Source organism: Rutilus rutilus (genome assembly GCF_951802725.1).
Source record: "Rutilus rutilus genome assembly, chromosome: 6".
Lineage (NCBI taxonomy): Eukaryota > Metazoa > Chordata > Actinopteri > Cypriniformes > Leuciscidae > Rutilus > Rutilus rutilus.
In genome coordinates, this window is record NC_140214.1 from 26,837,185 (window position 1) to 26,848,845 (window position 11,661).

An 11,661-nucleotide genomic window follows, 5' to 3' on the forward strand; every position below is an offset into this window, starting at 1 on the left:
ACTACTGACAATCTTCTTCCTTCCTGCTGCTATAACATCTGGATCTGGATGTCTGTTTGCAGACTTTAAAAAACATACATACGTTTTTATTAACATTTTAAGGCGAGACACGGCAGGCAAAAACATCGTTTTTTTTTGTTTTTTTTTTTACTGGTCAGTTTTGAGATTTTGGGATATTTGTCTTCAATAACATGTTTTCTTTCAGACTTGTGGTGAAAAAAAAGTCAAATACACATTTAGGTCTTTATTTGATTACACTTTGTCTGTTTGCGTCTGTAGATTTCTCATAAAGTCAACAAAAGTTCCCGTTCTTAATCAACATTCTTAATCAACATGCTGCTCCTCGATCTCTGCCGTCAGCCTGCCATCATTCGTTAATCATGTAGGATTGTACATGCTCTCTCTCCTGTACAATCCTGTCGGATCCAAATATGGTCATTTTCTTTTTATCAGCAACCAATCGTGAAAGTAAAAGGGCTGAATGCGCAATCTCATTGGCTGATGATAAATCTTTAAAGCCCGTTTTCTCAAAATGACCTCTCTCTCATACTCCAAGTCCGAAATCTCCACTTCAGTAGCACCTATATCCACCAAACTTTCCAGACTTGTACCTAGTTATATTATAAAGACATTTACAGAGGGATTTGTAAATATATTATTCCTATCCTGATTTATATAACATTTTATTCCAAAAAACATGGTGAAAATATTTTTTTTAAGGCTATTGACAGTATTTTCTGATTTACAGGATAACAAAAGTAGATATCCATAAATCCCTCTGTATTTTTTTTTCCCATCTAATGTGAACACAATTAAAAAATAAATTTTAACCTGGCTTTATCCAATACTCAGATATTGTTTTTTTAAATATATGAAAATTTGCGCATATTTAATTAGATATTGCCTAATTTGCATATGTAAACATTACATTACAGAAAACTTGTAATAATTTTTTTTCTCATCTTAATGTAGGTAATCAACTGGGAAAGTTTCATGGTGATATCTGCTAGCTAAAAAAAATTACCCTATTCACCTGTAGTGTCTTGCCTTAGGAAAAAATGCCTTTTTTTTACCAATTAGAGATATTGACCATTGCAGCTGATAATTCATCTGCAGCTTGCTTTTAGCATGCAAGTATAAACATGGCATATACAGTGCTATGCATAAGTTTAGGCAACCATGCTAAAGTTGACTAAAAAGAGGAATAAAAAATCATATTTTGCAAATTTAACTTAATGCCTTATTTTAAAAAATTAGGAAAAATCCAACCTTTAAGGACACCAATTTTCTTTGTGAATGAATAATGTATCGTAAATAAATAAATGTTCTTCCTTAAAAAACAGGGTGCATAAGTTTGGGCACCACTATGTTAAATTCCCATAGAGGCAGGCAGATTTTTATTTTTAAGTATTTTTTTTTTTTTTTTTTTTAGGATACTATGCATCCTGATAAAGTTCCCTTGGCCTTTGGAATTAAAATAGCCCCACATCATCACATAGCCTTCACCATACCTAGAGATTGGCATGGAGTACTTTCCATAAGATCATCTCTCAATGCAAATCAAACTAGCTATTAGGCTAACTGAAATAAAATCATGCCAATCTCTAGGTATAGTGAAGGCTATGTGATGATGTGGGGCTATTTTAATTCCAAAGGCCAAGGGAACTTTATCAGGATGCATAGTATCCTAAAAAAAAAAAAAAAAAAAAAACTTAAAAATAAAAATCTGCCTGCCTCTATGGGAATTTAACATAGTGGTGCCCAAACTTATGCACCCTGTTTTTTAAGGAAGAACATTTATTTATTTACGATACATTATTCATTCACAAAGAAAATTGGTGTCCTTAAAGGTTGGATTTTTCCTAATTTTTTAAAATAAGGCATTAAGTTAAATTTGCAAAATATGATTTTTTATTCCTCTTTTTAGTCAACTTTAGCATGGTTGCCTAAACTTATGCATAGCACTGTATCTGACAATTAAAAGTAGATGGACAAACATCTGGTAGATCATTGATATACAAACTGAATAACAAAGGACCTGATGTTGAACCCTGAGGTACGCTCAGGATACAGGATTGAGTATTTTGTGAAGTCTTAGTCTACCAGAACCCACTGTTTTCTATCAGTACTTTTAGTGAGAAATATATATTTGATAACTTATTAACCCCACCACACCTCCTTTGTTCAATTTATATTTTCTAAAAGAAAACCATTTTCATTTTTTGTGGAATGATACTTTCAAAACCCAAATGGCATCATATGTAATGAGTATGGAGTACTATTCAAATGTGATATCTGTTCAGAAATATTTTTTTTCTGCAATTTAGATCCTGCTGGTAGGATACTAATTGTCTACAACTATAGCCGTGATCACCTGGTTTGAACAGTGGTGTAATTATTGCAGTTTTCCAAGCACTTAGAAACACTAAATTTTATAGACCAAATAACAATTTTAAAATGAGAATAAGTGCCTCTTTATAGGTTTAAAAAAATACTGGCTCTATCTCGAACAGCCAATCACATGCTGAGAAAGTGAAACTGCGATTCATTTCTCGCGAGAAGCAGCGCGATTCACTTATTTAAGTATTTAAGTATTAAAATATTAAGAATTTAATCAAATTTACACAGTAAGAAGAAAATAGCTGTCTATGAAGGACAACTAAAAAAAAGTCTTGCTACTGTGTATCAGTGCAAGTAAAAGTTGTGAAGTTAGTTTATACAGTTGATAAAGGATTGAACATTTAAGCTCACATGTAGTCATTTTATAGCTTTATATATTGATTCTAAAGCGTATTCATATTACCTTTTATATATTTATTAATTTAAACTCTGCGTAATAATAATTGATGAACTAAAATTGTATGTGTGATCGATTAAGGGTACAAATCATACAAATATTTTTTTATAAATAAGCATAACTAAAAGCCAGATGATTTTGTCTTTAAAAATCATTTGCTATGTAGTGACCTTTAATTTGGAGCAGAAACAGGTGGAGTGACTTTATCCTTTGCTCACAGCTGATTGGTCCAAGTTTGGTTTGCAACCTCTTACCTGGAATGTCACCCGCGCCGGAACAGGTTAGCCATGGAGTTAGTTACTATGGCAATGAACACTGCTAAAAGTCAAACCACTTTCATAGTGCCTGAAACTCAGGGTTGGCGCAAACTAAACTGAAACATACCTGGCTAGCCACCTAAACCGGCTTCGTGGTATCAGTAGCACCTCACTGCAGTACACGAGATCCAGGGGGCGGAGTTAGATCCAGATCTAAGGGGTGGAGATAGGTAGGTATAGGGGTGGGTTTAGGGATCAGGGGGTGGAGATGGGTAGGTTTAGGTATTTGTAAGGTGGGAGGAGTTGGATCTGGATCCAACTCCTCCCTCTGGATTTCATGTTCTGCAGTGAGGACCATCTATAGGCCCCTGAGAGCAAACTTAAGAGCATGAATATTTTAATCTCATTAAATCTGTATAAAAGCAGGTGAAACTGAATTTCAGTTAGATGCTTAGTCATGTTTCTCCTGTGGAAATCCTGTGGAGGCTTTTACATAGCACATGGAAAAATATGCAATTAATAATCCAGTTGCTAGATCAAAAGAAAAACCTACTTTTATGGGCTGTTCTCGCTTGCAACGCTGCTGTCACAAAATCCAAACAAGAATGGTCTCCTTTTATCAAAAAAATCTAAGCTTACCAGATTTAAAAAACAATTTAGTCTATGATTTTAATTGACAGCAAGAGGAGAAACTAGCCAAAAATGCAATGTCTACTGCCACCATGTGGGACTATGTGTAATTGCAATACGATCATAGGTTTGATGTGACTCCAGGAAAGCAGATTTTTTTTTTTTACATATACAAGTTGCATTTTTGGTCATGTGAAAACAAAAGAACCAACTAATAGGCAAAGAGGTGTACATGAAGTCTACACACATTTATTCACATACAACACAACTACAAGTTTTGAGATTTGTTTATGCTTGTTCTGTACTTTTTAAATACAGATCTACAGCTGAGATACTCCACTGGAACGAAAGGATAGTGTCTCAGAGGGGCTTCATTTAACCGAACTGAAGAGCTTTTGTGCAACCTGGAAGACAATGATAATATTACAATATTACAGCAATGTTTTTAAGAACACTGTTTGAGGCCCTAGTAGGGGCTGATAGTGACTTACGCAGTGGTCCCGTGCATGTAGGAAGTCAAACAGCTCCTCTGTGCAGTCCTCTTCAGTGTGTGACCGTGAGCCAACTCGAGTTTCACAAGCTTCTAGTCTTTCTTGTGCATGCATGCAATGTGCCGTCTGCTCACATTTCTGTCTTATTGTTTCTAAGGGGTCCTGCAGGGGGCCACAATGATGCTTTTATTTGTTTAGTCTTTAAGTACTTTACTTAACTAAAAAGACAAACTTAAATTTGCCTAAAACTGGCTGGGATTTTTATTTCCCAGCATGCTTTGCCATGGCACTCGAAGGGGAGAGTAAATGCTAAAATTATAATGTATAATAATGTACATTTTAGAATTGAAATTATACATAATGTCTTTATAAATGTTCTATATTGTTGTACTCTTACAACAACTGCTATGCTAATGTTATCAAAGCATCACCAATTAGCTAGTTATATCTAGTAGTTACATTTTCACTACTAATATTTAAATTGATATAACATTATCATTTTAAGTTAAATGTATGAATTAACCTAACCTAATTAAGTTAGGACTAGGAGCAATTAAAACCTATGAGTACAAAATTGAAATCTGCCAGTTCTGCTTACTTAAACTTTGAATTTCTTAACTTAATTTTGATGTTGCTGATTACCTCAAATTTACATTTGTACATTTGCCCAATTATTCAGATTTACTGTGTGTGTGTGTGTATCTTACTGTTTAAGATGAAGAGGAATTTAATAAGGATCCGATTTATGTAATACTGTAGTAACATACCACCATCTCTTCTTCCTCCTCATCAGCACCATCTTCTCCCGCATCTTCCTCCTCTAATGCTGTTTGTTCCTTTACAAATAAATGGACAAGAGCCACAAACATATAATAATATACTACATAACACATGAACAATTTTGTGGTCCTAAGTGATATCATTGTGTTGTGTTTTATAGTCATTTTAATGTATTTGCGTTGTAAGCGTTATAAATTAAATGCATTATAATACTATATTAAACGTGTTATTATAGGCCAGGCTTGAAATCATCAGAACTGTTTTCTTATCTTTATGTCAGGACAGCTGACATGTAAGAATCGACTTGCCTGTAGTTATACAATGACGTGCCAGTTGCATAACTTCACAAATGCACTTTCTTTAAACTACAGTAAAACTCTAAAATTAGTGGCCGTACCTCCTCCGCCTCGTCAGGCTGTCCATGTTTGATCGTTTCCCTTTCAAAAACCATACTTGTATGCTTTGAATTCACACTTAAACACAATGAAGCCGCAAAGGTCAACCGCTAAACGTAAAGTTGGGCTGTATGTGTGTAGATATCATAGGGATGCGAATTTACGAATTCTACTATGGTAAAGGCTTAGCTTATGAATATTAATTAGGAACGCTATTGGATAGTTCCAAATAACGTCATAATGAGCTTATGAGTTCAGCCTTCGCAATAGTATGGGCTCACTAAAGAAATTTCTGGAAAGTTCTAACGTTATATGCACTTTATCCATTATATATTTTGTGATATATTGGTGAATAAATAAAATAAAAACAAAAAAACAAAATGTCTATTGTTTTATATATTCACAATCACAAGTAATCATTTGTATGCGCGAAAATCACAAAACCAAGCTAGGAACCAATGAGGACAAAAGCGAGGGACGCTTTTGAGGATACACAAACATGGCAGCGTACGTATGCACGAGATTTTGTATAAATAAATTCAAAGACTCGATTACATTTATTCAGCGACGGTATCGGGTTAAAACAAAATGGGTGAGTAATGAGTTTGCAGTGGATTTCAAATAAAAAAAAAACAACGTGGCATATTCATATCTTAAGATGTTCTCGTCGTCTTCTATATTCCATTAGGCAGCAACAAGGCCCAAGTTTCCATCTACTGAACTTGCTCTGCACAACTTTGACACAACGTACAGTATGCAGTTTGAGGACCTGTGGCCCTCTATTCGAGTCGCCATGCTGTGTGAACAAAAGTATGGAGCGCTGATAAACAGTTTCTCTTCAGAACCTCACATAATCACAGATTTAGAAGCTCAAGGTTGTAAAGATTTCATCAGTATTGGCTGTTCCAGTAATGAGGTACATCAACATTCACAGGAGGACTCCACAACCTCACACAGAGATTCAACAGAGCTGGAACCTGCTGCTCTTCAACACAATATAAGTCTTGATATCAAATGTCTTGTTTTTCCACAAGGAGACATATCTAGATTTAAGCCCGCAAGGTAAGAATTACAAAAAAAATTCAGTTATTCTTTCTTGTCCAAAGTTATGTTTAATATATCTGTCTTATTAACTTAGACCTGACAGCAGTGGTATATTGGGATATTACCTTCTGGATGCTGCTTCGGTGCTGCCTGTACTAGCGCTGGACGTCCAGCCTGGACACACAGTGCTGGATCTGTGTGCAGCTCCTGGAGGGAAGACCCTTGCTCTCCTACAGGCACATTCAGTCGGTATGTAAATGAATGTCGCCAAAGCTTTCTAATGGAAGAGATGTAGGTCTTCATATATGATATGATATAATATACCTGTATTTTCAGATTATCTATGGGCGAATGACTTATCAGTTTCCCGCACAACACGATTACGCAGGACTCTTCAGAGCTACGTGCCTAAAGAGTTACTGGATGAAAACAAAATCCACATCACATCCACTGATGGTCGGCAGTTAGGCCTGACAGAGGAGAACCGCTTTGACAGAGTTAGTATGAGGCAAAATGTCTGGAGAAGAAGCACCTGTATTATGAAGTTAAAGCAGAATGCCATGTTGTACTGACTTGGGGTCAGTACGATTTTTATTTTAAAGCTACACTGTGTAATTTTTTAAGTTGATTCTTAGCAAAAAACACTTTGTTCTTTCAAAATGATATGTGCTCATTAATGTGTAATTACTTCTACCAACTAATCAAGTATTCTCGTAAGCGTAGAATCTGCCATTTAGAATACATACGAGCGAGTCGCTCGAATGGCGGCAGCCATGTTGCGCCTCCATCTTGAAAATACATTAGCCAAAGAGGGACATACCTGGAAATTCAAGCTTCGCCTTTCGCGTTTTTACACTCAGTGGCACCGTGACGATTGCGAGGGGGAGATTACTCGGGACTGCCGGCAGATTTGAAATAATACGGCCACCGTAGGAGTGAGTTAAAGCGCCCTCGGAATGGGAGGGGCTAGAAAGTAATATTCAGTTGGTAGTCATAAACAATTTCACCGCCAGATGGGAGAAAATCCTACACAGTTTAGCTTTAATGAAAGCAATGCTTTTATTCCGCAAGAATGCATTAAATTGATCAACAATGACATTTATAAAGTTAAAATATTTCAAATAAATTCTGTTCTTTTGAACTTCTATTCGTCAAATAATATTTGCTCGATATCAGCTCAACTGTTTTCAGCATTGATGATAATAATCAGAAATATTGCTTGAGCAGCAAATCAGCCTATTAGAATGATTTCTGAAGGATCATGTGACACTGAAGACTGGAGTAATGATGCTGAGAATTAAGCTTTACATCACAGTAATAAATGACATGTTAAAATAGAAAACCGTTATTTTAAATTGTAAAAATATTTCACAATATTATGTTTTTGCTGTATTTTTGATCAAATAAATGCAGTCTTGGTGAGCATAGACTTATTTTGTAAACAAAGTCATGCCGATCCCAAGCTTTTAGAACACCGTTGTACTTAAACAGCAACATATATTTATGCATCTGTGACTTGTTTTACATTGCTACATTGTCCTGTCCTTGTATGTTGTGTGATGACGTCACACAAAATTCTAAAATATCTAACATCTGCTTCCTAAACCCTGTGGTGTTCTGATTAAAGTATGTATCTCTGCCAAGCAAATGGCAACAGCACAAATAGTATTCCAGGCATGTCTGGGCATTGTGCCTTCATTGTACCTTCCATTCATCTTCCATCTTCTCACAGGTGCTTGTAGATGTTCCCTGCACCACAGACAGACACTCTGCAATGGTGGAGGAGAACAATTTATTTAAGAGGTCCAGGACCAAAGAGAGACAGAAACTTCCACTCTTGCAAACACAGCTTCTTGTGTAAGTAATTTGTCTAAATGTGCAAACAATAGGATAGGATTTTTAACAATATACACTACCGTTTAAAAGTTTGGTGTCAGTTATTTTTTCCTTTCTTTTGTGAAAGAAATTAATACTTTTATTCAGCAAGGATGTATCAAATTGATAAAAAGTGATAGTAAAGATTTATATTGGCATATTATCAGCATATTAGAATGATTTTAAAGGATCACGTGACACTAAAGACTGGAGTAATGATGCTGAAAATTCAGCTTTACCATCACATGAATAAACTATATTTTAAACTATATAAAATAAAAAAAAACACTTTATTTTAAATTGTAATAATATTTCACAATATGACAGTTTTTTTCTGTATTTTGATCAATTAAATGCAGGCTTGATGAGTATAAGAAACTTCTAAAAATGGTAATGTTTCCAAACTTTTGACTGTGTATATATGTTGTTGACTACCTTGACTTTAAAAAAAAAAATTCTTGAATGTGTTTTAGGGTAATATATGTGGATGTTGCATAAAGACTGACTGAGAACTCGAATTAATCGGATATTTCTTTCTCCGTCCAGGGCTGGGATCCAGGCCGCTCGCCGAGGTGGACACATAGTGTACTCTACATGTTCCCTGTCCCAGCTGCAGAATGAGTGTGTGGTGCAACAGGCCATAAGTCTCGCTCAGGAAGAGCTGGGAATCACAGTACAGGTTCAGGACCTCAGATGGTTCGCTCAACGCTTTTCTGACACTTTCCACTTTGCGCCACACTTACGTGTCGGGGAGCTGGTTTTACCACACCTGTGTGCCAACTTTGGACCCATTTATATGTGTAAATTACAACGAATAAACTAGCCGGACATTCCGATATTAGCGCAATTGACAGTGTCACGCCACTATTGCTGCAATAGTGCACCCTAGTGACCAGACATGGAACTTTCTCTGAATATAAGGCTCTAACTAATTGAACCCCACCTGGAAATATGTTACCTTTGTAAAGAAGATAATACTGAGAATCATGTCATTATTATATTATTTAATTATCAATTTTTTTTTTTTTTAAGTTGACATAATAATAGTTTTGTTTTTCCCTTTTCTCGTGGGGAAGTTTAATGCCTGTTAATTTCAAAAACAAGCGAAGGTTTACAAATAAATAGCAGTACAGCATCTATCCAGAGTATAATTGAATATTGATTATGTTGAGTAGAACAGTGAAAAGCAGAATCCATTGTTCCTGCAATAATGACAAATCGACTAAAAACAAATAATTGAAATCAAGAATAGAGCAATGGTTTTGAAAACTGAGAATCCTATTCGTTTGTTATTCACGTGTTCCCAAGTTTAGCCAATAGGGGGCGTCGACGAACCGTTATAGAACTGAACTGACAGTGTGCATTTCTGCATGATTCACAGAAGAAACAGCACTGTGTCTTCTTCCTGTCATGCAGATTACCAAAACATCATTTTACAATTATCTTAAATATTAAATATAAGTACTTAATTTGCCTAAAGGGTTCAGAGAAAATCCCTAAACAGCTATGTGTGTATGTATGGATGTATGTATATATATATATATATTCCATTGTCTTGCATTTTCTGAATTCTCTCAACTTTTTTTCTCCGCATTTCTTTATTTTCCAGCAAGTAATTCAGAGGAGTTTAAAAATAATGAAATGGTTTTCATGATGTAGGCCCTTAAGCGTGTTGTTCACAGGATGAGTAGTTCACATGTATCAAGTCCTAGCTAAACGTTTATTTTCGGGGAAAGTGTTTAATTAAGATGACATATCTAGTCACAATTGCTTTCAGGTTTTACATTATTTTTGAATACTTTCAATCTTCACGTAGTCTCTCAATTAATATGAGGCCTAAACGCTGAATGCGTAGTAATCATTTTCGGTAACACTTTATTTTAGGGTCCAATTCCCTCTGTGAACTAATTGCTTATTAGCATGCATATTACTAGGATATAATAGTTAGAATTTGAACCTAATCTAAAGTGTGACCTTATTTTCTTTACAATAGTTTCACATATCAGGACACTACAGAATCTGCTTGAAATTTCGAATCATCTGTTCACAAACAATTGACGTGTGTTTTGATTGAGTGTTCAGTACTAGTGTTTGTAACATTGATTTTAGGGATAAAGAATGTCCATGGGCAAGGACGAGGCTCTTATGAATGCTGCATGGACTGATGTGTCTGCAGCACTTCTACACCTAATGTCAACGCTCCGAGTGTGTGTCGTTTCGATTTGGCATCAGAGGAGTGTTTTGTTTTCTGGTAGCGTATAAAAGGTTCAATTTTCCCCCAGTTGTCCATGAACCTTGCGTCTATTCTGGGCAATGTAGCATGAAAAGGTGTGCGCATTTTAGGAAGAGGGGCTGACGAGAGCCATCGACTCCCCGCTATCATTAAGCTGCTCGGAAACTGTTCCATCGGTGCCAGAGTCGAGATTGGCCGAGCAGTCGTTTACTCGCCGGCTTCTCGTTGAACATTAAGGACGCAAGAGGATACTAAAATGGGATGCTTTCCCCTCGTTTTCCCCTTCGCCTTTTATTCCACAGATGAGTGCAGATAATTTTCTGTGCGATTGTGAGTGATTACTGTATTACCGCGGTAATATAGGGTTATTTGGGAATGCAAAGAGAATTAATGACACATAAAAACTATTTTTGCATTGACTGCCTCTCTCGGCCGGGATATTTCTCCATGCCTGCATCTTGTGATTACCTAAACGTATTGTAAATATGTGTTTCCTATGGGCTTTTACATAAATTTACATTTTTTAACACTCAGGAGACAGAGGGACCATTAGGGACGAGTTCTTTTCATCTATACGTTTTATTCATTATTGACTTTGACACTGTTGAGGATGCTGGCATCTGATCATTTGGCGAGCACCTTGCCAATGATGTAAATCGGGTGTAGATCTTTGTAATGACAGAAACATGTCGGGAATATCGTCCGGACGCCGAGGCCTTATAATGACGGAATCTCAGATGTCCGTAGGTGGGTTGAAGTCATAACTGCTTCACATGGAAAAGGCAAACACGAGTGTTTTGTGGGGGGAAAAAAAAAACTTACGATTCAATCACACAGCTTCTTGCCAAAACTTTTGTGAAGTTTGCTTCAAAAACGCAGGGCCCCTTCAGAAGCTTCATGCTCACCCTTTTGACTTCATCATTTGTATGTGAGATTAGTGCACTGATTAATTACTGATACAAAACAGTTAAGCAGACAGTTCACCCAAAAATACTAATTCTGTCATCATTTACTCACCCTCATTGTCAGTCCGGTATAACCTTATTTCTTAGGCGGAACACAGAAGATATTTTGGACAATGAAAGTCAGTGGGATTCAGTGTTGTTTTTGGACTTGGTCACAAATATTCTTCAAAATATCTTTTGTGATGACACAGTGA

At 36.1% G+C, this 11,661-nt stretch overlaps 2 protein-coding genes across 2 annotated transcripts; one reads left to right on the forward strand and one right to left on the reverse strand.

Annotated features, from left to right (window-relative positions):
• Positions 1–3,918: 3,918 nt before the first annotated feature.
• Positions 3,919–5,504, reverse strand: LOC311291259 (cytochrome b-c1 complex subunit 6, mitochondrial-like). The gene is made up of 4 exons (XM_084410182.1): positions 5,353–5,504; positions 4,943–5,011; positions 4,176–4,337; positions 3,919–4,088 (listed from the first exon to the last, which is right to left on the reverse strand). The coding sequence occupies exons 1-4, from the start codon at positions 5,404–5,406 to the stop codon at positions 4,056–4,058; spliced, it is 318 nt and encodes a 105-aa protein (XP_084266308.1). The 5' UTR covers positions 5,407–5,504; the 3' UTR covers positions 3,919–4,055.
• A 320-nt stretch (positions 5,505–5,824) lies between these two features.
• Positions 5,825–9,406, forward strand: nsun4 (NOP2/Sun RNA methyltransferase 4). The gene is made up of 6 exons (XM_084411541.1): positions 5,825–5,942; positions 6,039–6,412; positions 6,489–6,643; positions 6,731–6,891; positions 8,127–8,251; positions 8,816–9,406. The coding sequence occupies exons 1-6, from the start codon at positions 5,850–5,852 to the stop codon at positions 9,090–9,092; spliced, it is 1,185 nt and encodes a 394-aa protein (XP_084267667.1). The 5' UTR covers positions 5,825–5,849; the 3' UTR covers positions 9,093–9,406.
• The last annotated feature ends 2,255 nt before the right edge of the window (positions 9,407–11,661 follow it).

Excerpts from the sequence above, each read along its gene's own strand:
- LOC311291259 (XM_084410182.1), bottom strand. The coding sequence starts at position 5,406 with ATGGTTTTTGAAAGGGAAACGATCAAACATGGACAGCCTGACGAGGCG. Across the intron at positions 5,012-5,352 it reads AGCCTGACGAGGCGGAGGAG|GAACAAACAGCATTAGAGGA; the intron begins GTACGGCCACTA and ends TTATTTGTAAAG. Across the intron at positions 4,338-4,942 it reads AGGAGGAAGAAGAGATGGTG|GACCCCTTAGAAACAATAAG; the intron begins GTATGTTACTAC and ends GGCCCCCTGCAG.
- nsun4 (XM_084411541.1), top strand. The coding sequence starts at position 5,850 with ATGGCAGCGTACGTATGCACGAGATTTTGTATAAATAAATTCAAAGAC. Across the intron at positions 6,892-8,126 it reads AGGAGAACCGCTTTGACAGA|GTGCTTGTAGATGTTCCCTG; the intron begins GTTAGTATGAGG and ends ATCTTCTCACAG. Across the intron at positions 8,252-8,815 it reads TTGCAAACACAGCTTCTTGT|GGCTGGGATCCAGGCCGCTC; the intron begins GTAAGTAATTTG and ends TTCTCCGTCCAG.